At 41.7% G+C, this 26650-nt stretch overlaps 1 protein-coding gene across 2 annotated transcripts in view; it reads left to right on the top strand.

The window, feature by feature from the left end:
• Positions 1-26650, top strand: part of OXNAD1 (oxidoreductase NAD binding domain containing 1) — a 49604-nt gene that overhangs the window by 694 nt on the left and 22260 nt on the right. Inside the window, exons 2-5 of one of the 2 annotated variants that reach the window (XM_024747993.1) lie at positions 8286-8442; positions 10413-10530; positions 10842-10905; positions 25641-25747. In XM_024747993.1, the coding sequence (XP_024603761.1) occupies positions 10421-10530; positions 10842-10905; positions 25641-25747 (281 nt within the window). In that variant the 5' untranslated portion in view covers positions 8286-8442; positions 10413-10420. The remainder of the gene's footprint in view (positions 1-8285; positions 8443-10412; positions 10531-10841; positions 10906-25640; positions 25748-26650) is intronic. The other variant, XM_024747984.1, reaches the window with a different exon arrangement.

The following is a 26650-nucleotide window of genomic DNA, read 5'->3' as shown; positions in this document are numbered from 1 at the left end:
TTGTAAAAGAAATGGCATCAGCATGCAGAGTTACTACCATGAGGCCTTTGTATACCTTAATGGGAAATGCAAATAAAAAGTGATTTGTCTGGAAAGCAGTACTAGTGCCTGTCTTGGTAAAACGGGGTTTCATGGGAATATTGCTCCATTACTAGGCATTTATTCAAATCTTGGTAGAGAAGGAATGCTGTGAGAAAACCACTATTTAGAAGCAGATCTGGGCTCAGAAGATGACCGTTGGGAACTAACTCTGGGGGCTGGACATTTACATTCTTTGGGCCTTATTTCCTCTTCTGACTGAAAGAGGGTTGGATTAGAGATGATTTACAAGATTCCTTTCAGATCCAACATTCTACTTTTGCCTGGAAATTACGAGTTTTACTTGGTTCAGCAATCACATATACGATATTCAGTTTATATTTGTATAATATGCATAATATACACATGTACACATCCTTATGCTTATTTATGTACACGTACTCCGACGTTTGCATGAAGCTACCAATTTTGTGCACGCTGAAGTTCCACCTGGTTTAGCCCTTTTAAAGCTTGAAAACCTAAAGGCAGAGGAATCTTTGGGAGAAAATTTAGAAGTTATGTTAAAGGGATTAGTAGAAGATTATTTCAGAGGCTTCACCAACATTCTAGTTTGCCTAACTGGAGATCTACCCAGGAGTTAGGAAACATTTGCTAAACTTGTTGAGGGTTAACTGGGATGGTTCTGCTCTGAGCAAAGGAGAAAGCCCACATAGCTCAGAGCCCACATAGCTCAGAGGCTGCTCCCTGAATCTTTGCAGACACGGATACTTCCCAGGTAGCCTCTTGGAGCGAGGAGGACAGAGAGTCTCCATCCAGTGTTTATTCTATAGTCCCAGTGATCATTTTGAGGTTGGGAACTTTAGTTCTTCAGTGCTTCTGAGCATAAGTACCTACAAAATAAAGGTGAGCCATTTTTGAATGTACAGAAATGGGTGCTGTCATATTTGGTTCACGGAACTATAAATTGGTAGACCTTTTAGAAAACAGTTTGGATCTATCAAAAACAATTTGCTGGGGAATCTTAAAATTGAGGTTTGTAATCCTAAAAGTTTCAGGAGTCGTTGGATAATTTTTCTTAATAATTTCCTTGTAATTTTCCAACTTTTCTTTGAGTATGTATTACCTCAAATGGAAAAAGAAAAATGAGTGAACCACTTATTAATGAGCCACTTATTAATAGTAATTGACACTGTGTGCCAGGCCCTGTACCAAGTGGTTTACATGCATCATGTCATTGAAACAGCCCAGTGAGGTATAGGTATCATTAATCCCATCTTCAACATTGGGAAACATGAGCTTTAGGGGCTTAGGTTTAGGAGCTTACCAAAAGGGGCAAAGCTGGTTAAGTGACATTAAGCTATGGTGATCACTCAGACCTGTCTGACCCCAGAAACTAGGCTCTTAATTACCTTCAGTGCCATCTGTGGTATGATGGTGCTTGAAGCAAAGCTGGATTAAACAAACAGCCCTGGCACTCTGTAGACTGCTGAGATTTTCTGCTAGAGCAGTGCAGGTTCCCTTGAGGCCTAGATTTGGGGGTCTCCTTGGCCTTCCGTACCACTTTCAGCCTGCCGTCTGTTGCCATATCCCTTGTCTGGCCAGAGGTGGTTTCCCATATCATTCTGCCAGTTTGAGTTCATCCTGTGCTGAGGAAAGTAAAACTGTAGCCAATCCTGTGAGGCATTATTTTACGCCACCCAGCATTTTTTAATAAAACATCACAATGACTACTAAACTTTACATTTATTCCTAAAAGGGAATAGACATTTTATAATATAATGAAACATCTTTGGACTCTGAGAGCATGACAGAAGCAAGTTTACTAGTTGCTATACAGTCATTTGAGATCACAAATTTATGGTTTAAAAATAATTTTTTTTAAATTGTAACACTGCTGATTTGGAAAATAACAGTGACCAAAATTCTTAGCGTGAGATTGAATTTAGAACTAGATCATACTTACGTCATAGCAGCTGTTTTTTATGAGTGCTGTTGTAGATCAGGCTAAGGAGTTGTTTATTGGCAATATCAACCCACTGCCTCTCTAGATTGTTTGGCGGGGATAACGTATTTGGGTTGATTTTTAGTGACACTCCTGCTTGCTAGGTATTTCCCCGGACGTTTATTCCTTTCAGCAATCTAGTGAGGTAGTGTTGTCATTCCCATTTATAAATGGGAAGTGGTGACTGGCCTAAGGTCAGAAAGCAGAAAGGAGTCAGATCTGAGCCCAGTTCTGCTGATTCTGAGTCGAGCACTCTGTTATAACTTGTATTCCACTCGGGTCCCCTTACCAAATGCCAGGATCCCTTGTGCTTCCTCACTGGCACCTAGAATTATAAATCAGCAGGTGCCATGCTAGCTCTGTGAGTTTATCTCAGTGCATTCATGCTCTTTGAGGCATTCTTGGTTTTTCTTTCTCTGTCTGCTTGCTCACACCTCATCCAGTCTATCCGCAAGTGATAGGGCTCTAATTCCAAAAGCTATTCCATGTTCATCTGCTTCTGTCTGAGTTTTATCCTATCTGCGCTTAGCCTGGTGCCTTCTAACTGAACTTCCTGCTTCAACTCTTGCCCCTCTGCAATCTGTTCTTTACAGGGCAGCCTGAGTGATCCTTTAATGTAAATTAGATCACGTCCCTCCCCTGGTTTATTTAAACCCTTCAGTTGTTGCCCATCACCTTTAGAAGAAAGTCCACACCCTTCCTGTGGCCTGCTGTGACCTGGCACGTGTCTCCCTCCTTGACCTCATGTCCTGTCACTGTCCTTGGCTCACTGCTCTCCAGTCACACTGGCTGTGCTTCCTCTACCACACCAGGCTTGTTTCTGTGATGGGGCCTCGCTCCAGTGCTCTGCACTTAACGCCTGCTTGGCTGCCTCTTTACCCTCATTCGGGTCTCAGCTCTGATGCCTCTTGAGAGAGACCTTTCCTGATATTCCCCCACCTACCTCATCACTCTTATTTCCTTTATCACACTCATTGTAATCTGAGTCTTGTTAATTATCTGTTTATTGTTATCTGTTGTAGACATTGTGATAAAAGCCTCATGATGGCAAAGGCCTTGTGTCTGGTTGTTTATTGTGTCTCCACAACCTGAAATAGTGCCTGGTGCCTCAGTAATTGTTAAAGAATTTGAATGTAGCTATTGAACAGAAACTAGTATCATTCATTTTAAATCTTAATCTGTTGCTTGCAGTTCATTGCTTAAATGGATATCTGTTTTATTTAGCATTTATGATACTTTTCTCTCTTTTAAAAGTAAAATAACTTTTTGGTGAGATAAGGCCCATGAGATACAAATATTGATGGAATATTCTTTCTTGTATGGTTTTGAAAATTAATTAATATGTTAATTTTATTTAGTTAATTAATACATTGAATATATAAAACCATTGGACATAAATTTCAAAATATGTGTAGTTTTTTCTTTTTTTGTATTTTTTGTATTCTTTGAATGTGGCTTTGTTTTTTAAAAAAAATTTTATTGAAGTATAGTTGATTTGCATTGTTGGTTAGTTTCAAGTGTATAGCACAGAGATTCAGTTATACATACGTAAATATATATGTTCTTCAGATTTTCCTCCCTAATAGGTTATTACAAAATATTGACTATAGTTCCCTGTGCTATATAGTAGGTCATTGTTGGTTATCTATTTTATATATAGTAGTGAGTATATGTTAATCCCAAACATGTATTCCTCCCCTTCTTTCCCCTTTGGTAACCATAAGTTCGTTTTCTATGTGTGTCTGTTTCTGTTTCATAGATAAGTTCATTTGTATCATATTTTGGATTCCACATATAAGTGATATCATGTGGTTATTTGTCTTTCGTTGTCTGACTTCACTTAGTGTGAAAATCTCTAGGTCCATCCATGTTGCTGCAAATGGCATTATTTCATTCTTTTTTATGGCTGAGTAATATTCCATTGTGTGTGTGTGTGTGTGTGTGTGTGTATATATATATATATATAGATAGATAGATATATAGATATATGACATCTTTATCCATTCATCTGTCAATGGCCATTTAAGTTGCTTCCATGTCTCTTGGCTATTGTAAATAGTGCTGCAGTGAACATTGGGGTGCATGTATCTTTTTGAATTATGGTTTTCTCTGGATATATGTCCAGGAGTGGGATTGTAGGATCATATGGTAGCTTTATTTTTAGTTTTTTAAGGAACCTCCATACTGTTCTACATAGAGGCTGTACCAGTTTACATTCCCACCAACAGGGTAGGAGGGTTCCTTTTTCTCCACACCCTTTCCAGCGTTTATTATTTGTAGACTTTTTGATAACGGCCATTCTGACTAGTGTAAGGTGATACATCATTGTAGTTTTGATTTGCATTTCTCGAATAATTAGCAATGCTGAGCATCTTTTCATGTGTCTTTGGCCATCTGTAGGTCTTTGGAGAAATGTCTATTTAGATCTTCTGTCCATTCTTTGATTGGGTTGTTTGATTTTTTGATATTGCACTGTATGAGCCGTTTTTATATTTTGGAGATGAGCCCCTTGTTGGTTGCATTGTTTGCAAATTTTTTATCCCATTCTGTAGGTTGTCTTTTCATTTTGTTCATGGTTTCCTCTGCTGTGCAAAAGCTTTTAAGTTTAATTAGGTCCCATTTGTTTGTTTTTATTTCTGTTACTCTAGGACAGCGGCCCCAACCTTTTTGGCACCAGGGACTGGTTTCGTGGACAATTGTTCCACAGACGGGGGTGGGGTGGGGTGGGAGGATGGTTTCGGGATGATTCAAGCGCATTACATTTACTGTGCACTTATTTCTATTATTATTACATCATAATATATAATGAAATAATTATACAACTCACCCTAATGCAGAATCAGTGGGAGCCCTGAGCTTGTTTTCATGTAACTAGATGGTCCCATCTGGGGGTGATGGGAGACAGGGACACCCGAAGTGTGTTGCTTATGTCCACTCTACTCCGTGATCTCGTTTTGGTTGCTGTCCCTGCAGAAAACCCTGCTTCACAAGGATAGGATGTTGGAAATGGAAGCAGGCTTTTCAGTGCTTTTGTGGCAATCTCAGAATATCCCGCCTTGACTTTAATCCAGAATGTATGGAGATTTGAAGTTGACTCAAACATACTTTTAAGGCCACCATCATTTGCGATCTCAAGCAGTTGATTCTCTTCTAGCACGGATGAAGTCGATTCACCTGGCTTATTCACAAATGGGTCACGGATCCATACCTTCCCGGTTCGGGAGTCTTTTGTGATTGGGAAGTAATGCTCAGACACTTTTGAAAGCTGAGATAGGTGATCATGCACTAGTGGGAGAAAGAAGGATCTGGCTCAGTCTCTTTCAAAATCTCTGCTAATGTTTGAAACATGTCAAAAATCCCAATGTTCACTTGTCACCCCCATAACTCCAGTTTGGCTTTGAATACAGCCACTTTATCTGCCGACTTGAACACAGTTGTCATTCTCCTGTGAAGTGACAGATGGAGTTTGCTGAGCAGGTTGAATATGTCACACAGGTAAGCAAGTTTTGCGACCCATTCTGTGTCACTGAAATGTAGTGCCAGTGGTGACTGTTTTTCTAAAAGAAATCTCAGGAGCGGCTCTCGTAACTCAAAAACTCTGGCCAGTGATCTACCTTTAGAAAGCCATCTCACTTCTGTGTGTAAGAGAAGACGTGTATGCTCTGTGTCCATCTCCTCACAGAACTGCACAAACAGATGGGAGTTAAGGGCATGTACTTTAATGTGGTTGATAATGTTAATCACATCCTGCAAAACGTTAAGTTCAGGTGACATTTTTCGGCTAACCAGCCTTTCTCTACGGATGACACAGTGCGTAGACTCACATTCATAGGCGACCTCTTTGACCCAAGTGGTGAAACCAGAAAGCTGTCCAATTGTGGCAGGTGCTCCGTCGGCACATATACTGACACAAAATGACCAATTCAGGACTTCCCTGGTGGCGCAGTGGTTAAGAATCCACCTGCCAATGCAGGGGACACGGGTTCAAGCCCTGGTCCAGGAATATCCCACATGCCCATGTGCCACAACTACTGAGCCCGTGTGCCACAACTACTGAAGCCTGTGCGCCTAGAGCCCGTTCTCCACAGCAAGAGAAGCCACCACAATGAGAAGCCCATGCACCGCAACGAAGAGTAGCCCCCACTTCCTACAACTAGAGAAAGCCCGCGCACAGCGATGAAGACCCAATGCAGCCAAAAGTAAATTAATTAATTAATTAATTTAAAAAAATGACCAATTCAGTGTTCCTGATATGTCCCGATAAGCCCAAAGAGTTGAATAGTTCTGCAGCTGTGGTGTTGATTGGCAACAAAAGTGCACGTAACTTATCCTCGTGCACATCCTTCTGAAAAATATATAGCACAAAAAACAAGCGTTGTTGCCTTGTTGTCAACATCAGTAGACTCGTCAACGTGGATTGCATACCGCGGTGACTCATTAATCCTCTCTAACAATTGTGTGTCAGTATCCTCTGCTGCTGTTTCATCAGTTCATCTAGTGATGGTGCTAGCTGCAAGAGGAATACATGCCACCTTTTGAACGGCAGCCTCTCCTAAAAGTTCCCGACAGGTGTCCTTAGCAGCAGGCAGGATCAGCTCTTCACCAATAGTAAAGGGCTTCTTAGCTTTAGCAATGTGGTTGGGCACTAAGAAAGATGCTCTCAGTGCAGACACATTTGATGAAGTGGTGGCCTTCAATAATTGCTACTGTTCTTCGTGTTCATGTTCTTTTCTTTTGAAAAACTCCAAAGGCTTGTCTTTCAATGCAGCGTGCTTGGTCTCCATGTGGCGAAGCAGTTGAAGGTTTCATGGCTTTGTTGGATAGCTAGTTGCCACATATTATACAAAAGCAGGCTTGGAGAATGTGAATAACCTGTTGCAATGAACCCGTAATTATGTAAGACTCTTGGTATTTTCTTTTAAATCCAGCTTTCTTTCTCTATACAGATTTAAAAATTTTTTGTTCTAGTTCTGTGAAAAATGTCATTGGTAATTTGATAAGGATTGCATTGAGTCTGTAGATAGCCTTGGGTAATACAGTCATTTTGACAATATTGATTTTTCCAATCCAAGAGCATGGTGTATCTTTCCATCTGTTTGTGTCATCTTTGATTTCTTTCATCGGCATCTTATAGTTTTCGGAGTACAGGTCTTTTATCTCCTTAGGTAGGTTTATTGCTAGGTATTGTTTTTTTTGATGTGATGGTAAATGGGATTGTTTCCTTAATTTCTCTTTCTGATCTTTTGTTGCTAGTGTATAGAAATGCAGCAAATTTCTGGGTATAATTTTGTATCCTGCAACTTTACCAAATTCATTGATGAGCTCTAGTAGTTTTTTGGTAGCATCTTCAGGATTTTATATGTATAGTGTCATAATTATCTGTGTCTTGCAGTTCACTGTTTAAATGGATATATGTTTTATTTAGCATTTATGATACTTTTCTCTGTTTTAGAAATAACTTTGGTGAGGTAAGGCCTATGAGGATACAAACATTGATGGAATATTCTTTTTTGTATGGTTTTGAAAATTAATTAATATATGTTAATTTTCCATAGTTAATTAATACTTACATTGACTATATAAAACCACTGGGCATGTTTCAAAATATGGGTAGTTTTTTTTTCTTTAAATACCTTTTGCTTTGGAAGGCACTTTGAACACAATTTGATGAAATACCCTTCTTTTTACCAGTAGGTGGCGCTCTTGGTCATGGTTACTATTGTTACAAAACAAGATTTTAGAATTTTAAAGAGAACAGCTTTTAAAAATTAACATTTCTTTGTTTTCCAGTTCAGTTGAGCAGTAGACCGTTCAAACAGCATAATCACTAAAATATGTGTCTTAGATGAGGACAACTTATTGTAGCAGTAGTTGTCCAAAACATTGAGCAGAACAGGGTGTCCGTATGTACCTACATATTGGTTAAATTTTATCAGGGAAGTTGACCCCAAGTGACATGTAACTGTATCATTCCAGCCATTGAGCTGGTTGTTCATGGGGTGGATACCCTAAGCAGCAGAAGTTACAGACTGACGGTCAAGGAAGATGAAAGAGAGAAGCAGCAAGACAGTCAGACAAGAAAAGTGGAAACAGGAGGAGGAATGAATGGAAAGGGGGTCTTTGAGAGTCGGCTTGCTCTGTGGTGATGCTGCTGATTACAATGAGCCTTTCCTTTTGCCACTAAGAGACAGTGCTTTTTAATTTTCCCCAACATCGTTCTTATATGTTGTCTCTGCCATTGCAGGAACTTTGTTAGAATTTCAGTATATGGAAACACTGTCTGTGTTCCAACTGGTGTATATTCCAAAGGTCTCAGTTTAAATGCAGGACCAGAATATTGCATGTCAGTCAGTCAGCCAGCCGTACTCTTAATGACTCCTGAACTCTCATGGACTTCTAAAGTAAGTTTTGCCTTCTTTCTTTCAATGATTTATGTACCATTTTTGGTTTAGTACATTCAAAGGAGAAAAACTACATGTAGTAGTCTTACATGAGCTGAAAGAGGCCTTATACTTATTTCATTTACTAGAGGGAAAAATAGCGAGTAGCATGTTTATCCACAGTGATGCTGCATGGCAAGAAATAGATCTTTTATCTTGTCCAAAGACTAGTTATGAAACAGTGGATTTTTGATATGATTTGGTTATAACTGAATAAATTACATATGACTGATATCACTGCTCAATTTACTTACTTTTATTTATTTCATGTCTCTGTCTTTTTTTTTTTTTTTAAGAGCTAAAGATTTTTTTTTTTTTTTTTAACATCTTTATTGGGGTATATTTGCTTTACAGTGGTGTGTTAGTTTCTGCTTTATAACAAAGTGAATCAGCTATACATATACATATGCTCCCATGTGTCTTCCCTCTTGCGTCTATGTCTCTGTCTTTTAAATGTAGGCTCCCTAAGGTCTTTGTTTTGTTCATGTTTGTATCCCCAGGACCTGCCATGTGATGGGCTTTAATAAATATTTGTCAAATGAAGGGCTAAATTAATGAATGGGGAGTAGGAATGCAGCACACCTCACTTGAATATTTTTCTAACACTGTATTTGTTACAATTAATTTATGTAGTACCTTCCAAAGAGCTCAGGAAATAGAGTGTTCACATACATTTTCATTTATTCTCAAGCCAACTGAGATAGGAAAGGACAGATATATATGCCAATATAATGTGTTAAAAGTGGCCATCTTAGGCAAAGAAATAGTTAAAAATTGGCAGAGGAAAACAGAGTGATAGGAAGCAAAAAAAATGTATCATTTGACTTCCAATCAGTGCTTTCCCTGATAGGCCAGTAGTTTTTAGAATTTGAAATGTTGGAGAATCTTTCTGGCTTTTTTTTTTAACTTGTTATTGAAGTGTAACATATAAACAGAAGTACATAAATCCTAAGAGGACTGCTTCAGTGAATTTTTAAGACTTGATTTTTTTTTTAGAGCAGTTTTAGGTTCACAGCAAAACTGAGGGCTAGTAGAGGGATTCCCCATACACCCCCTGCTCACACACGTGCATCGCCTCCCCCAGCATCCACATCCCCCACCAGAGTGGGACAGTTGTTATAGGTGATGAACCTGCACTGATACATCATAATCACCCCAAGTCTAACACCACGGCTCACTCTTGGTGTTGTATGTTCTGTGGATTTGGACATATGTTTAATGACTTTTGTCATTATGGTACCATGCAGAGTATTTTTACTGCCCCCAAACTTCTCTGTGATTTGATGAACTTTTTTCAAAATGAACCATGCAGTCAGCATTCGTATTAAGAAAAGACATTGTCATTGGCACCTCACCAGGAGTAATTACTAACTTGATTTCTAACTGCATAGATTTGTTTTTTCTGTTTTTGTACTCTGTGTGACTGACTTCTTTGAGTCTGGCTTCTTTCATTCTTTTCATTTACTGTGATATTTGTGATACCTATGTTACTGCATGTAGTTGGAGTTTGTTTATTCTCATTGCCGTGAACCTCAGAAAATTTGTCCCTTTCACGTTATCTAACAAGAAATATTAAAGACTTATGCGGTGCTCTGGGCAGAATATAATTATTAGGCAGTTATAAAATCTACTGTCCTCTTCTGTAATAGCAGAAGATTAGTCCCATGAGTTTGGTCAGAGATTTTGGAAACTAATAGAGAACACAGATATTTGAACACCATAATTACATATGTATGTGCTGTGGAGATCAGTTGAATCAGTTGTATGTAGCAGCAGAAATTTTGTCAGGGTGAAGTTAATTGTTTTGCTGTTAGATCAGCTCATAATGTCAGCAACAAAAATCCAAACTCTTCTTCACTGGCCCCTAAGATAGTCTGATATTTCCCTACTTTTCCTTAAAATATTTTAACTTTCAGTTTGTTGTTTCCCAGGAAGCACCATGGCTGTCGTGATTCCTGCGTTGCTGCGAGGCTTTGTGGGGGCCATCTGCGCTCAGGCTGCTTCGAGTAGACTGACACCCAGCGCTTTGCGCCACCTTACTCTAAGCAGGTGAGTTGTCACCTTCAGTGTCATTTGAGGTTGATTTTCAAAAAGACCTGACCTGCTGATGATCATGGGAGGCATATTGTAACATCTTGCTTACATGTGCATGCTATCAGTGGATCGTTAAGCTTTAGTTAGATGTGCAGATTTTCATGGGCCACTTTCTGGGATCCATGATGTTATATTGTATTGTGGATAGTCATGCTGTTGCTTTCCAGCTACAGGTATGACAGGTATCGGATAGTCACGATAATTACTAGTGTAATTAATTTTCAGGAGGATAATACTTAATAACCTAATTTTACTTTCTATTAAAGCGTAATGAAATCCAAAAGGAAAACTGATCACTTGGAGAGAACTGCAGATGTCGTTCGCCGGGAGGTTTGTATCTTGGGCCAGGGCAGGTTCTCCTCGCTGGCAGGTGGCACGCAGTTAGGACTGGCTTACTGAGAGGGCATTACATGAGCTTGATCCCTGTGAAGACAGTCAGGGCAAGTTTGTTATTTTTCTCTTCAGAACTTTTCTGAACAGGGCATATGACAACTGATTTGAAAAGATGACAGCAAAATACTCAAATTGTTCCCTTTAAACTTGGAATGGATGGATTTTTTCTTTTTAAATAAATAAATTTATTTATTTATTCATTCATTTTAGGCTGTGTTGGGTCTTTGTTGCAGCACGCGGGCTTTCTCTAGTTGTGGTGAGTGGGGGCTACACTTCGTTGCGGTGCGTGGGCTTCTCATTGCGGTGGCTTCTCTTGTTGTGGAGCACAGGCTCTAGGCACGTGGGCTTCAGTAATTGTGGCACTTAGGCTCAGTAGTTGTGGCTCGTGGGCTCTAGAGCACGGGCTCAGTAGTTGTGGCGCACAGGCTTAGTTGCTCCGTGGCATGTGGGATCTTCCTGGACCAGGGATCAAACCCATGTCCCTGAATTGGCAGGCAGATTCTTAACCACTGCACCACCAGTGAAGTCCTGATGGATTTGTTTTTGTTGAAGGAAGTATAGCAGCAATGGAGGGAACTATCCTCACAGGCATAAGGTTTAAGGTTTAAGGTTATATTTTAGGGATAGAACTTCTTTTAGAGCCTACATTTTATGAGTAGCTTGCTTTTTCTTTCTTTTTTTTTGGCACCATGTCTCACAGTCCTTGTTCTTATCCCTACTTTAGAACAACTTCCTATTTCATCAAAAGGGAGAAAGCACTAACATCTGAGAAAGGAAGGTGGACGAGCTCTTGTTACCCCTTCCCATGTGCAGATTATTTTCCTCCATATTCAGACTATAGAAGGGCTAATCCACCAACCTGAAGGGGTGTCAAGGGCTGGGAAATAAAGGATCCTCACCCTTTATCTCCGTGAGTAACCCCATTTTCTTTTAAAAGTGTCAGCTGGATGTTTGATTTTGCTTTTGAATGGTTCTTCACGTATTTGGAAATACTTAGCTTAGTTTTGTAAGTGTATTTAAACTAACAGTTAGAAAACTATTTCATATAAGGAAGGACTATACACTTCTATAAACATGGTCAGAAATTGCATTGTCGCAGTAGTTTAATTTTTAGTGTTAATAATAGAATATACTTTAATGTAAAAGATTATTATTTAGGCCCCACCCTCAAGCTTATTCTACTTTCAGAAAATTGCTTTGGGGCCAAGAGTGGTGTGTTTGTGGATTCAGCTTTAAGCCAATGTGTTTTTGAGGAGTTTATGTAAAGTAGTTCAGCATAATAGATTTATGGCTGTGTGGGAAAATATGCTTTTCCCGCTGATGATAAATCTGAAAACTCTTTTTTTTGGTTTGTTCAACACGCAAAAATGCTGACTCTGTAAAAGTGAGATTTGTTAGAATTTTTTTTTTAAAGTGAAACCTTGCCAGCTTTGAAGAAAAAGCAGTTTATTTAACAGGTTTGGACTGTACTCTCTTCTGTTGTATTTTGAGGCAGGTAGAATTACGAGTTGGGTTTGGCAAACTTTTCATAAGGAGCCAGATAGTATGTTAGGCTTCCAGGGCCACCCTGTCTCAGTTACAACTACAAAACTCTGCCTTTGTAGTGTGAAGATAGCCCTAGGCAACATGTAAACAGATTGTTGTGGCTGTGTTCCAGTAAGACGGCATTCACCAGAACACTCAGATTTGGCCTGTGGGTCGATTGTAATTTGCCAATCCCTGAATTCAAATTTTACAGGACAGAATTTCTGAGACTTCTGAGGGGTTATTTTGAGCCAAGTTTAAGAAAACTGCACAGAAAGTTAATGAAAACTCCAGTAGTGTGATTGAGCAGTTGAGAGTTGTAATGCCTGGAAGTCAGAGAATTACAGGGTAATTCCAGCCATGGTATCAGCTAGGTGGGAGATTTTCCAGTTGCACCTCCCCTCCTTCTCTGTTTCTCATTTCTGCTCCTCTACCACACAGAATGAGAGTGGAGTGCTGGGGGGTGGAGCTGGATAAGCCAGGTGGTGCCTGGAACCACGTCCTTAGTGGTGTCAGGTCATCAGGGGCTCACCTGCATCCCTCGAGAGTGCAGGTCCTAGCCATGGAACAGGCGCTCAGCTTGGACTTGTGGAAATGACCAGCACCTCTGGTCAGGCCAGACCACTTTCTCCTCTCTTGTCTGCAGACCCTGCCTTCCCTTTGTACGGCTAGCATATTGCACAAAACTCTCCATGCGTCATTTGCCCTTCAGTTCCAGCCTGTGAGACAGCCTAAGGATAGCTTGGCATCTCCATGTTACAGCAGAGGCAGCAGAGCCTGGGGCCAGAGGGAAGCTCCAGGTCTCTGATTCCTAGGCCAAAGGACCCTGCTGCTTCCTGGCGTGGGTCCAGAATGGAGCTCTCACCCGCCCGGAAGTGTCCTTTCCTTACTAGGCCTGGGGTTCCCTCTGGAGAATTTACTGAATGATCATATTATGATGTTAATATTTCTTACTTGGGGCTGTAACTGTAAGCTGTCTGGAGTCCTGCTGATGAGGGAAACTGAGCTCTGAACTGAATGACATTTGACTGTGGTTTTATCAAAAGCTTTTTCTGCATCTAATGAGATGATCATATGGTTTTTATTCTTCAGTTTGTTAATATGGTTTATCACACTGATTGATGTGTCTATATTGAAGAATCTTTGCATCCCTGGGATAAATCCCACTTGGTCCTGGTGTATGATCCTTTTAATATATTGTTGGATTTGGTTTGCTAATATTTTGTTGAGGATTTCTGCATCTCTATTCATCAGTGATACTGACCTGTAATTTTCTTTTTTTGTGGTATCTTTGTCTGGTTTTGATAGCAGAGTGATGGTGGCTTCATAGAATGAGTTTGGAAGTGTTTCTTTCTCTGCAGTTTTTTGGAATAGTTTCAGAAGGATAGATGTTAACTCTTCCGTATTTTAATTTAATTTAATTTTTTTATTGGCATATAATTGCTTTACAATGTTGTGTTAGTTTCTCCTGTACAGTGAAGTGAATTAGATATATGTATACATATATCCCCTCCCTCTTGGACCTCTTCTCTAAATATTTGATAGAAGTCGCCTGTGAAGCCATCTGGTCCTGGACTTTTGTGTTCTGGAGTTTTTAAATCATAGATTCAATTTCAGATCTGTTCATATTTTCTGTTTCTTTCTGGTTCAGTCTTGGGAGATTGTACCTTTTTAAGAATTTGTCCATTTCTTCTAGGTTGTCCATTTTATTGGCATGTAGTTGCTTGTAGTAGTCTCATGTGATCCTTCGTATTTCTGTGGTGTCTGTTGTAAATTCTCCTTTTTTGTTTCAAATTTTGATTTGGGCCCTTTCCCTTTTTTTCTTGATGTGTCTTGCTAAAGGTTTATCAATTTTGTTTATCTTTTCAAAGAAGCAGCTTTTAATTTCATTGATCTTTTCTGTTTTCTTAGTCTCTATTTCATTTATTTCTGCTCTGCTCTTTATGATTTCTTTCCTTCTTGGTGTTTTGTTCTTTCTCTAGTTGCTTTAGGTGGAAAGTTAGGTTGTTTGAGACTTTTCTTGTTTCCTGAGGGAAGCTTGTATTGCTATAAACTTCCCTTTCAGAACGGCTTTTGCTGTGTCCCACAGGTTTTGGATCATCATGTTTTTGTTTTCATTTGTGTTTAGGTATTTTTTGATTTCCTCTTTGATTTCTTCAGTGATCTGTTGGTTGTTTAGTAGCATATTGTTTAGCCTTCACATGTTTATGTTTTTTGCAGTTATTTCTTGTTGATTTCTAATCTCATAGCATTGTGGTTGGAAAAGATACTTGACATGATTTTAGTTTTCTTAAATTTACTGAGGCTTGCTTTGTGGCCCAGCATGTGATCTGTCCTAGAGAATGTTCCATATGCGCTTGAAAACAATGTGTATTCTGCTGCTTTCAGATGGAATGCTCTGTAAATATCAATTAAGTCCGTCTGGTCTAATGTGTCATTTAAGGCCTGTGTTCCCTTATTGATTTTCTGTCTGGTTGATCTGTCCATTGATGTAAGTGGGATGTTAAAGTCTCCCACTATTATTATGTAACTGTCAATTTCTTTTATTTCTGTTAACATTTGCCTTATGTATTGAGGTGCTCGTGTGTTGGGTGCATATATATTTACAATTGTTATATCTTCTTCTTGGATTGATGCCTTGATCATTATGTAGTATATTTCTTTGTCTCTTATAACAGTCTTTATTTAAAAGTCTATTTTGTCTGATATGAGTATTGCTACTCCAGCTGTCTTTTGATTTCCATTCACATGGAATACCTTTCTCCATCCCCTCAGTTTCAGTCTGTATGTGTCTCTAGATCTGAAGTGGGTCTCCTGTAGACAGCATATATATGGGCCTTGTTTTTGTATCCATTCAGCCAGTCTGTGTCTTTTGGTTGGAGAATTTAATCTGTTTACTTTTAAGGTAATTATCCATATGTATGTTCTTATTGCCATTTTATTAATTTTGGATTTGTTTTATTAGGTCTTTTTTCTTCCTTTCCTCTTTTGTTCTCTTCTTGTGTGATTGATTATCTTTCATGTTGTTTTTGGATTCCTTTTTCTTTTTCATGTATATATCTATGACAGATTTTTCATTTGTGGTTACCATAAGGTTTTGATACAGCAGTCTGTATATATACATGATTGTTTTAAATTGCTGGTCTCTTAATTTCAAATGCATTTCATATATCCTGCCCTTGTACTCTCCTCCTCATGATTACTGGTTTTGATACCATATTTGTGTGTGGATGATTTCCTACTCTTACTATATGTTTGCCTTTACCAGTGAGCTTTCCTCTTTCACAATTTTCTTGTTTCTAGTTGTGGCCTTTTCTTTTCCACTTAGAGAAATTCCTGCAGTATTTGTTATAAAGCTGGTTTGGTGGTGCTGAATTCTTTTAGCTTTGCTTGTTTGTAAACTTTTGATTTCTCCGTCAGATCTGATGAGAGCCTTGCTGGGTAGCGTATTCTTGGTTGTAGGTTTTTCTCTTTCATCACTTTAAATATATTACGTCACTCCCTTCTGGCCTGCGGCATTTCTGCTGAAAAATCAGCTGATAGTCTTATGGGGATTCCCTTGTATGTTATTTATTGCTTTTCCCTTATTGCTTTTAATATTTTCTCTTTGTCTTTAATTTTTGTCAGTTTGATTACTGTGTGTCTAGGTGTGTTCCTCCTTGGGATTAATACTTTTTTAATTGTACTAGTGTACTTCTTTTAGAAGCCTGTGCCTTATCCTACAAATGCCTTATGTGTATTGTTGCCTGTTGTTTACAAAGCCCTCCATTAGACAATAAGTTGTTACTTGATTCTCACAGCCACCCTGGTGCTTATCCCCATTTCACAGGTGAGGAAAGTAAGGTTTCAGAGATTTAGATAGGATGACCCTGCTTTCTGTTTGCCTGGGGTAGTCCTGGCTTATAACTCTTCCTCTGGTATAATTGTCAGTAGCACCCCCTTTTCACCTTCACAAGGGCCCTGTTTTGGGTGATAAATTACATTGTTGGCCTAAGTTTAAAGGACTTGTTCAAGTAAATGGAGAACTCAGCCCTTGAACTCAGATCTTTGTTATCAAATTGGTCTTTCTTTCTAATATAGCAGAGGATCATGACACTCGATTTAGACAAAGTTCAGTTGAGCAACAAAATGGGAGGTAAATTTCACACAGCCATATCTCTGTTCCAGATCAAAACTTCACTTAGTATTACCGGGCATAACAAACACGGGAGTTACTACTGACACAATAAAACCAAATGACTGGGCTTCTGAGTCAGAGACATTTGGGGATCCTGTGAGTCCCATTGCTGGTTATTGAGTGCTGAGAATCTGCTTGACTTTGGGTTTTGCTGAGGCTTGGATTTGAGTGGAATAGGCTGCTTAGTTGGAGAGCTGGATCGTGTTCTGAGTTTAACTCTTAACACTTCTCTGCTAGTCATCTCCTGTACATTTGGGGAAGGTTGTGTGCTGGAGCGGCCTTCTTCAAGTTGGGAGGTGGGCGGGGGGCATCTTTTTAATATGGACTGTTTCCCAGCAGTTGGACAGCTAATTTGCTTCGACTGATGGTCAGAGAACCTTTTAGAGATTATCCAGATTGAGATGAACAGTACTTGGCATTCACGGCACTGTCAGCTCTGACAGAGCAGAGAGTGGTGGGGAGACCTCAGGCACCTAGAGGCAGCGGGGGGCTTGTGGGGGGGTGGGCCCCAGTCTCTTGGAGAATCTCCCAGGGGGGTGCAGTCTGATGGCCCTGGCAGCTGGCCTCCAGCTCCTCAGGTACCCAGCACCCTGCTGTGAGAGGAGGCCTACGAAGAGGGAAGCCACTGTAGCCACAGAACCTGGCATAGTCCTGACATGACATAGGCACTCAGTACCTATTTCATTGAGTAGAATAAACAAGTGTTACTCCCACTGTGGACAAAGAATGTCGCCTGCCCATTTCAGTAAACAAAGGATATTGGGGCCATCAAGCCATCAGCCACCGTAGCCACCATCCCCCATGGTGCACACTGAGGGGATTCAGGATGGAGAAAAGCAGGATACTGGCCCTAGATAGCCAAGGTGCATATCAAAGGAATGATTTCAATAAGCTCAGACTCTTGCATCTTCCCATACATAGAGAAGCACTAAATTCATTAACTTGAGATGTCTGTTTTTTCTTTAATTAGTAGTAATCTTTTTTTTTTTTTTTTGCGGTATGCGGGCCTGCCACTGTTGTGGCCTCTCCCGGCGCGGAGCACAGGCTCCGGGCGCGCAGGCCTAGCGGCTATGGCTCACGGGCCCAGCCACTCCGCAGCATGTGGGATAGTAATCTTTTTTTTTTTTTTTGCGGTATGCGGGCCTGCCACTGTTGTGGCCTCTCCCGTCGCGGAGCACAGGCTCCGGACGCGCAGGCCTAGCGGCTATGGCTCACGGGCCCAGCCACTCCGCAGCATGTGGGATCCTCCCGGACCAGGGCACGAACCCGGGTGCCCTCCATCGGCAGGCGGACTCTCAACCACTGCGCCACCAGGGAAGCCCTAGCAGTAATCTTTTGATGGTCGATTACCTGGGTTTTTGCAGAAACTCCTATATATCCTGGCTCCTCCCTTACCTCTTTGGACCAGTATCTCAGAGCTATCTGAGAGGCTGTATCCTAGACTTAAGTCTGCAGTAAGTCCACAGAATAAAGTATAATTCTCAACTTTTAGGTTGTGTATGTTTTTTCACTCGACACCTCTTCTGTGGCTGATTACCTGTACTGCCTTGGATGAGTCCCTTTGTAAAGTAGGGGCAGTGATGATATGCAGATAAGCCCTGTGAAAATGAGAACTTGCCTCACCTGCTACTTCTTAACTAGACCTAGAACTTAACTTGTTAGTGTCTAAAATATATAGTGTCATTGCTTTTCACGGACACACTTTTTTTCAACAAATTAAGTAATCTAAGAGGTGGCTCTTTTCCATTTTTCCCTTAGAGGATCCAATCAAATGAAACAGACATGCACTGAGTGCCTGCTGTAACCTAGCCCCGTTCCAGGTGTGGGGAATACAGCAGTGCATGAGGCAGGTAAAGCCCCTGAGGTATGTGGGGCAGGTAAACCAGAAAATGTCAGATGTGATAAACACTATGAAGGAAATAAAACAGGGTAATGGGGTCATGGGGGTTGGGAGGGTTATTTCCTATTGGTTTGTAACGTTTGGGCTGAGACTCGAATAAGGAGGAAAGCCAGCCAGCCTAGTGCACGGCATTCCTGGCAGAGGGACTGGAGAGTGCGGAGACTTTGAGGCAGGAGACTTTGAGGCAGGAACAAGCTCCGCGTGTTCAGAGAAGGTGATAGATGAGAGGTGGGAGGGCCCAGGTCATGGAAACTGCTGTGGCCTTGGACAAGAAGTTGGGGTTTTATTCTCAGGGCGACAGAAGGTTTAAAGCAGGGAAATGACATGTGGTTTACATTGTAAGTGGGTCATCTATTGGCTCGGTAGAGCTCTGGGCTTCTGTGGTGCTTTGACACCAAGTTGGAGGCTACTGACATAGTCCGCGGAGAGATGACGGTGGCTTAGGGTAGCGTGGTGGGGTTGTGGGTGGGGCTGATGGGATTCACAGGTGGAGCGGGGGGGCGTACAGCTAGTGAGAGGACAGGAGACCAAGAGACTTCTAGTTTGGGATTTGAATCATCAGGGTAGATGATGGTGGTGGCACTTATTTACTAAAATAGGGAAGAACAAGTTTGGAGGAGGGGGATAAAGAGCTCAGTTTGGGGATAATCTGGGGCGGGAGGTAGATGGAGTTACAGATGAGACAAGATCAGCCATGAGCTTTGTCACCTCACATCAGCTGTTCAGTGTGGGTCATGGCTACATGGAGATTCATTATATTATTTTTACTAGTTTTGTGTATGTTTGACGTTTTCCATAATAAAAAGGAAGAAACTTTGAGAGATAAAAGAGTTCTATGTTGGATGTTTTGTTTGAAATGGAAATTGAAGTCAGCAGTTGGGTATACGAGATTGGAGTTCACTGCTGGAGATGAAAAGTTTAAGCCACATAGAGAGGAGAGGGAGAGGGCCTGGCACTCAGCCTGGGGCATGTCAACATCTAGAGGTCAAGCAGGAGAGGAAGGGCCAGCGGAGGAGATGGGGAAGCAGGGGCTGACCAGGCAGGCGGGCGATCAGCAGGTGTTGGTGAAGCCAGGAGGAAAAGTGTTTCCGGGAGGGAGCAGCCAACCACGTGGAAGTCTGCTGAGAGGCCGTCACTGGATATAGCAGAGTGGATAGTGGGCCACCGGAGTGGCTGGCTTCAGTGTCAGTGCATCACTGAGCGTGAACGCCTGATGGATGTGTTGGGGAGAGGGTGGAAATAGGGAAGTGGAGCCAGGACCATGTATCCCTCTGAAATTTTTTATGTGGATGGTAGCAGAGAAATGGGGTAACAGCTGGATTAAGGGAGAGGCTTGTTTTAATTGTTATGTTTTGAGAAGCAGCAAAGCACAGTGGTCAAGCGCCTGGATTCACATCTCGGCTTTGCCACTTACTAGCTCTGGGACCTCAGTTTTCTCACATATAAAATGGGGATGATAGCAATACCCACCTCTTCGGGTTGTGATGATGGAATGAATGCTGTACGTGGAGTGGCTAGCCCGTGGTGAGCGCTGTGTGTAGGCGTTTGCTGCCTGTGTCCTTATATGGAGACGCTCGAGTGTGTTGTCATGGAGACAGGGGAGCGGGGAGTGATGCATGAGAGTGAAGGCTTGAGGGGGCAGAGAGCAGACTCAGCCCAGGTGGATGGGTGAGTCTTTGGGAGGAGCAGGGAGAGCGCATTGTCACAGCAGGCCGTGGTGTTGACGGCACACACCGCTGAAGAGGTTATACTGTTGACAGCATTGTGTGGTCTTTCCTTTTCAGTAATTTACTACACTAAAGCCATTTTCTTTTAATCAGATTCCTACTCATCAGATTGGTGTTCAGCCACAGTTAAAATCATGTCTCTGGGCCTTGGTGTCCTTATGTGTAAGATGACACACTATTCTGGATAATGATTACATTTTCCTTCACCTCTGAAGTGCTCTGTGCCCCACCTGTGTTTTTGTTTCAGGTCGTCTCTACTACTGACTTTGTCTAAATTTTTAAGCCAGCAAATGAATGAATGGGAATGAACAGGGGAAAGCGGCCAGGTTTCCCAGAGAAAGGCCCATTTCCTGAACAGAGACCTTTGTAGCAGCAGTAACATCAAAATATCGTCCATAAAACCCTTTCAGTCAGTATGATGGCATTTCCTTTTAGATGCTGACTCTGACAAAGCATTAAAAAAGTGTGCTAGTAAAAGTTGGCAAATGTATTGTTATTTTACTGAACAGTAGAAGAGTCTAGATGTTATTTTATGGAAAACTTCATTTCCTGCCATGTGTTTTAACTTAGGACGTGGCTAGTTGAGGTTTCAATTGCGAAATCTTTTGATCCATTAAGTATGAGAACAAGTACAAATGTTAAAACATACAGTTTCTCCATCATGTTTTGCTTATTCACTAAAAGTAGAGAAAGAATGGCATATAACCAGAGCCATAATCATGGCTTAATTATATGAAATAGCTTCAGAATAAAATAAAAGACACGGCCTTCAAAAAGATTTTGCTAATGTTTTTAATCCCCATTGCTAGAAATCTTTGTATAGTGAACAGTATTTATATTAAGAAGATAAGGTGTTAAGAGGGAGGCATGTCTTTAAAAATCATGAATTGTGCAAAGGTATTTTGTGTGACCAGTTATAGCAGTTTTGCCCAGATTATTTGGACTAATAGCAACAGGTATGTTGCCTTTTGTATTAATACCAGTAGGCATAAAGCATCTGGGATCATTTTTGGTCATGGGGGCTATCCAGATGAAAACAGGACTTTTTCAATGGGAAGTATAACTTCTTTCCCTTCTTCATTGAATTTATTTGGACATTGGCAGATGATTGTTGAATTCATTTTATGTAGTCTAGCATTTGTTGGTCAGGCATGCTTATGTTTCAGCTGAAATTCTCTGTGCCTTTCCCCACCCCACCCTGTGATTATGAGTGTCATTTCCCTGAGACCAGGTGACTCTTTGGGATGTGTTTAAAGCTTATACATATCTAGTTTTTAATGAATCTGACAGATGCCCATTAAACTGTTACAGATGAAATGATCTAGCTCTTGGCTGTGTTTTTGCAGATTATTGTATTGAAAGAAAATAATGACTTTACAAAAACAAATGTTTCTTTTTTGTAAACCTAAAAAAATGAGAGTAATAATGTCATGGAGAGTCCTCTGCTGATCATTATTACTTTGTAATAAGATACTTAAAATAGAGTGTGTGGCAAACAAAGGAAGATTCCTAATCTACTGAAGAAATCCCTGCCTTCCCTGACTTTTCCACAGTTTTGAACATGGATTTAGATTTTCTTTAGTGGTCCCCCACTTGCTTTTTTTTTCTTTTCTTTTCGTTTTTTTGTTTTTTTTGAACAACAAATAACTCCTGAATTTCTACTAACCTTTGTTTTGGAAACCAATTTTAAGTCACTTTAAGTTAGAGTTTTCATTCATTCTGCAGATATTTACTGAACCTTAACTATGTGTTTGGCCCCATGCTTGAGGCAGGGAAGTGACCTAGATGGAAATTCTATCCAGTACGTGACCTCAGGAGGCTTGTGGTCTGTGTGTGGAAAAGATCTGTTCATGAGTATTTATATTTACATTAAATGTGCTAAGTATGATAAGACAGGCGGAAAAATTTTATTGGCAGAGTTGAGAGGATGGAGAGGAGAGGGAGGACCTGGGTGAGGGGTGGTGTTTGAGCAGGGCCCCGGGGGCCTGGGTGGGAGGGTGACAGGACTGAGGGCGGGTGCCTGCCCAGAGACCTCAGCAGGGCTTTGAGAGGGAGGCAGGTGTCAGTTGCCTTTAAGGACTGGCAAGTCGTCCAGTTTGGCTGGTAAACCAGGAGGAGCTCAGGCTGGCATGAGTTACCAAGGCCTCTGAGCATTTTGTTTGTAGTTGAGAGTTAGGGAGACCTTGGAGGGTTTTGAGCTGGTGAGTAACTCGGTGAGGTCGGAACATTAGGAATATTCGCCTGTTGTCTGTTCTGAGAGAGATAAGAAGGAGGCTGAGACAGAAACTCAAGTGAGAAGAACAGAGTTCTTGGCTTAGGATGGTGGTGGGTGAGCAAGGGGAGGAAGAGGCGTGAGCTGAATTCGTGGAACTGGCCTGTGTTAGCGATGAACCAAGACTGTGTGTGCAGGTACCAGTAGATCATGGATTTGACTTACTGACTCCAGGGTCGATCCAGAATTGAAACCTTGGTCGTGAAAGGCGGCTGCTTTTGCGGGGCCCTCTGAGGGCAGGAGCAGCCTTCTCCACCTCTGCGCCTCCAGTGCCAGGCACCAAGTTCAAGAAAGGTTTGTGGGAGGAACGAATATGCTGGGTTTAGTTGTGCACATCAGTGAGTTTGCCATTGGATCAGGACTTTCAGGTGGTCAAGGGCCAAGCAGACCTGGGTGTGAATCCCGACACGGCCATTCCTGAGTGATCTGGAGCACGTTACTGAACCTTTCCACTTCCTCATCTGCAGAATGGAGGGTAACAATACTGTCTCTCGGGATAGAATCTGGTTATTCATATTAGCTGAATGAATTAATGCACATAAAACATTTAGCTCAGCACCTGGCATACACCTGAGATAAATGCTCCTCAGACGTTGGCTGTTTTTACAGGGGCATGTAGATGTGAGCCTGTGATTGGCAGAGAAGTAACAGTGAATTGGGGTGGAGGGTTGTAGCTTTGGGAGTGCTTGAGGGCCTCAGCCCGGAGGTGAAGAGGGCGCAGGAGTGAGGCAGCTCAGAGGAAGTGCCTGGTAAGGAAGTGGGAGGAGGGGTGGAGAAGGGGCAGGAGGACCAGGTCAGAGAGGCAGGAGGGGGTTGGAAGAGTTCAGTGTCAGCCATCCCAGGCAAGGAGGGTGCTTCAGGATGGAAAGGAAGTAGGAAGCATCAAATTCAGAGAGACCAGGGACGCTCAGAAGGGAGGCTGAGAACTGGGACTGGATGTTGAGTTTGGTTGTTCGGCAAGACATCCACCAAGCTTGGGAGAAGTCACAGGAGAGCAGAAGCCAGGTTTCCCATGGGTGCAGAGAGCATCAAGGGAGCAGGGGAGGTTCTGTTGGATGAAGAAGTATAAGTGGAGGCCAGTGTTAAAGGCAAGATTTCCAGAATAGCTTTGAAAGACAGTATGGCTTTTAAGTTTGTTCTAGCAAAACAATGAATAGGCTGTGGTACCGAGACCACCATGCTTTATAGTCTGTACTGTTGTCCATGAGGACAGCTCCCCGGGGTGTGCGGTGCTTGGTCTGCGAGGCCCTGCATGGTGGCACTGGTGAGGTGGCATGTGCGATCGTAAATGGATAAAGTGTGAGATTTCTTGTAATAATGAATAAACACTGATAAATTCATTATAATTAATGCAATAAGATACATAAAAACAGACACTTAAGGAGCACTTACTGTGGGCCAGCAGCGTTATATGCGCTTTGCATATGTTGTCTCCTTTAATCTTCCCACCAACTCTGTGAGGTACAGGTGCTGTTATTCTCATCTCCCAGCTGAGGCGGCCTAGGGTCACGCGTGTGGCCAGGGTCACACAGCTGGTAAGTGGTGGCGCCAGGCTTCAATACCAAGCAGTCTAGCTGTAGAGCCTGTGCTGTTAAAAGCCGTACTCTGCTGCTTCCTTTTTGCTGCTGAATTGTTGAGGATGAGCAGTTAGCATTAGACATCATGTCTGATGAGTCAGGGGGTCTAGAGGAGCAGGTTGAACGTGGAGGAGAGGCTGGTGGGAGCTGGTGAAGCAGCGTTTCATGCAGGGCGGGGGTGGGGCCAGGCTCAGAGGCCCCAGAGGGGATATTCACCCCACTTGCTCTCAGGGAGAGGAGGAGAGAGAGGACTGGCACAAATACAGAGAAAGAGAGGCAGGGGATTTTACAGGAGCAAGAGAAAGGGAGAACATTTTAAGAGGTTTGTTGAGGTAGCGAGGGAGACCGTCATCATCTGGAGAATTTTCCCGTGGATTTTTAAGAACTGTCTCCCATTGATAGTTTGACTGGACTTGGTCCTATTGGAAAAAAGGGGCTAGGGGAGCGAGCATTAGGGTGGGAGGCTCACTGACCTCGACAGTGTCCCAAGGCGCCCCCTAATGGAGCTGTGAAGGTAACACAGTCGAGGAGAAGGACGGTGTTTGGTCACCTGCTACTGATTTGATTTGCTGCCAGAAGTGGAGCTGAAGGGCAGTAGGTGGAGGAAAGAGTCATATTGTCTTTTCAGCCCTGTTGTGAAGAAATCCCAGGTTTGGGAGGAAGAGAAACCCACAGGCGGAAGAAACAAGGAATGTAGGAAGTAGAGGCATTTGGAATTTGAGGGGTGTTGGAGGCATGGATGTCACTGAACTGAAGAGTACCTGACTCAGACCTTTTTAGGATTTTCTGGAAATCAGATACATCGTTTAAAATAGTGTTTCTCCAACGATCTGTAGCAAACGGCTGTTTTTGTTGTTTGAAGGTTGTGAACTGTTTATATCTTGTAAAATATAATAAAAAATGAATTAGAAAAAATAAATGAAAACAAAGGCACAAGGAGTACAAACCCAATTTGTTGTCTGTTATTAGATTAAACAGGCACACAACTTACTCTGTGAAAATTGCTTAAAATAAAAAAAAGTTTCTAAGTGCTTGGCTTTTAATTTCTGAAGTCAGCTTGGCGTGGGCTTCTGGCGGGCTCAGAACAAACACAGGCTTGTGGCTGACGGTGGGTCTCATTTATGTGCATAGCGCTGACAGAGCAGTCAGGCTCCAGGCAGGGCTGCATGGGGCTCCGGTGCCCCGGCTCTTCCCCAGAGCACCCAGCCTCGTGCGTGGCACACACTGCACGCTCCACAAATACACGCTTGTTAAACGGTCCCTTTCAGAGGTGAGTTTTGTATGCAGAATAAAATTCTCCCAAAATAATTAAAATTTGTTCACCTGGTGGTAGGCAGAATTCTAAAGCAAAGTGTGCTTTACTTTGTTTTGCAATTTTCAAAACCCACATCTTTGTAGATTTAAAAAAAAACCAAAAACCTACCTACCAGAAAGCCACAGTTTGTTCCTGAGTTGTGTGCACCTAACCTCAGCCACTCTGGTCTTTTGGCTCCAGGTCGTGTCAGCAGCTAAGGTGTGTGGAGCAGCTGATGAGTCCCCATCTGTGAAGAGGCTCCGCCTGCTTGTAGCTGATAAAGACTTTTCTTTTAAAGCCGGCCAGTGGTAAGTGGCTTTTCTGTTTCCTAAGTGTGTGTGTGTTCAAGGTGCCATCAGATACAAGAGCTTGTTTTTCCTTCTGGAAAGGACTTCTATGGCTACTGTTTCTCCCAGGGAGTAGGAATTCTAGAGCGTCTCCATTCGGCCTGAGCCTCTTTTTGGCATGGAGAATCTGATTCATTTCCTATCCTCAGCTCACCTTGGTTTTGAGCACATGACCCTCTCAGTCATAGATGAAAATTGCTGCCTTGAGTTTTCCAGATTGAAACAAAGCAGCTAGTTGTGGTCCGAGGACCTGACAACTCTGATAATTACATTCTGCAGGAATGGCTGCTAATAGAATGCACTGCAATAATCTAATCTGCTTCAGTTATGTGTTGCTGGGGGTTGATACACTTTTTTTTTAATTTTTATTTTATTTTTTATATAACAGGTTTTTATTAGTTATCTATTTTATACATATTGGTGTATATATGTCAATCCCAGTCTCCCAGTTCATCCCCTCCTCCCCGCCTTGTTGTCTACATCGTTTGTTCTGTACATCTGTGTCTCTGTTTCTGCCTTGCAAACTAGTTCATCTGTACCATTTTTTCTAGATTCCACATATATGCGTTAATATACAATATTTGTTTTTCTCTTTCTGACTGACTTCACTCTGTATGACAGTCTCTACATCCATCCACATTTCTACAAATGATCCAATTTCATTCCTTTTTTATGGCCGAGTAATATTCCATTGTATAACTGTACCACATCTTCTTTATCCATTCGTCTGTTGATACTTTGACTGTAGGTATGTGGGTTTATCTCTGGGCTTTCTATCCTGTTCCATTGGTCTGTATTTCTGTTTTTGTGCCAGTACCATGTTGTCTTGATTACTGTAGTTTTGTAGTAGAGTCTGAAGTCAGG

This window comes from Neophocaena asiaeorientalis, unplaced genomic scaffold (assembly GCF_003031525.2).
Source record: "Neophocaena asiaeorientalis asiaeorientalis breed wild unplaced genomic scaffold, Neophocaena_asiaeorientalis_V1.1 scaffold33, whole genome shotgun sequence".
NCBI lineage: Eukaryota > Metazoa > Chordata > Mammalia > Artiodactyla > Phocoenidae > Neophocaena > Neophocaena asiaeorientalis.
This window is presented reverse-complemented; position numbering and strand designations above follow the sequence as displayed.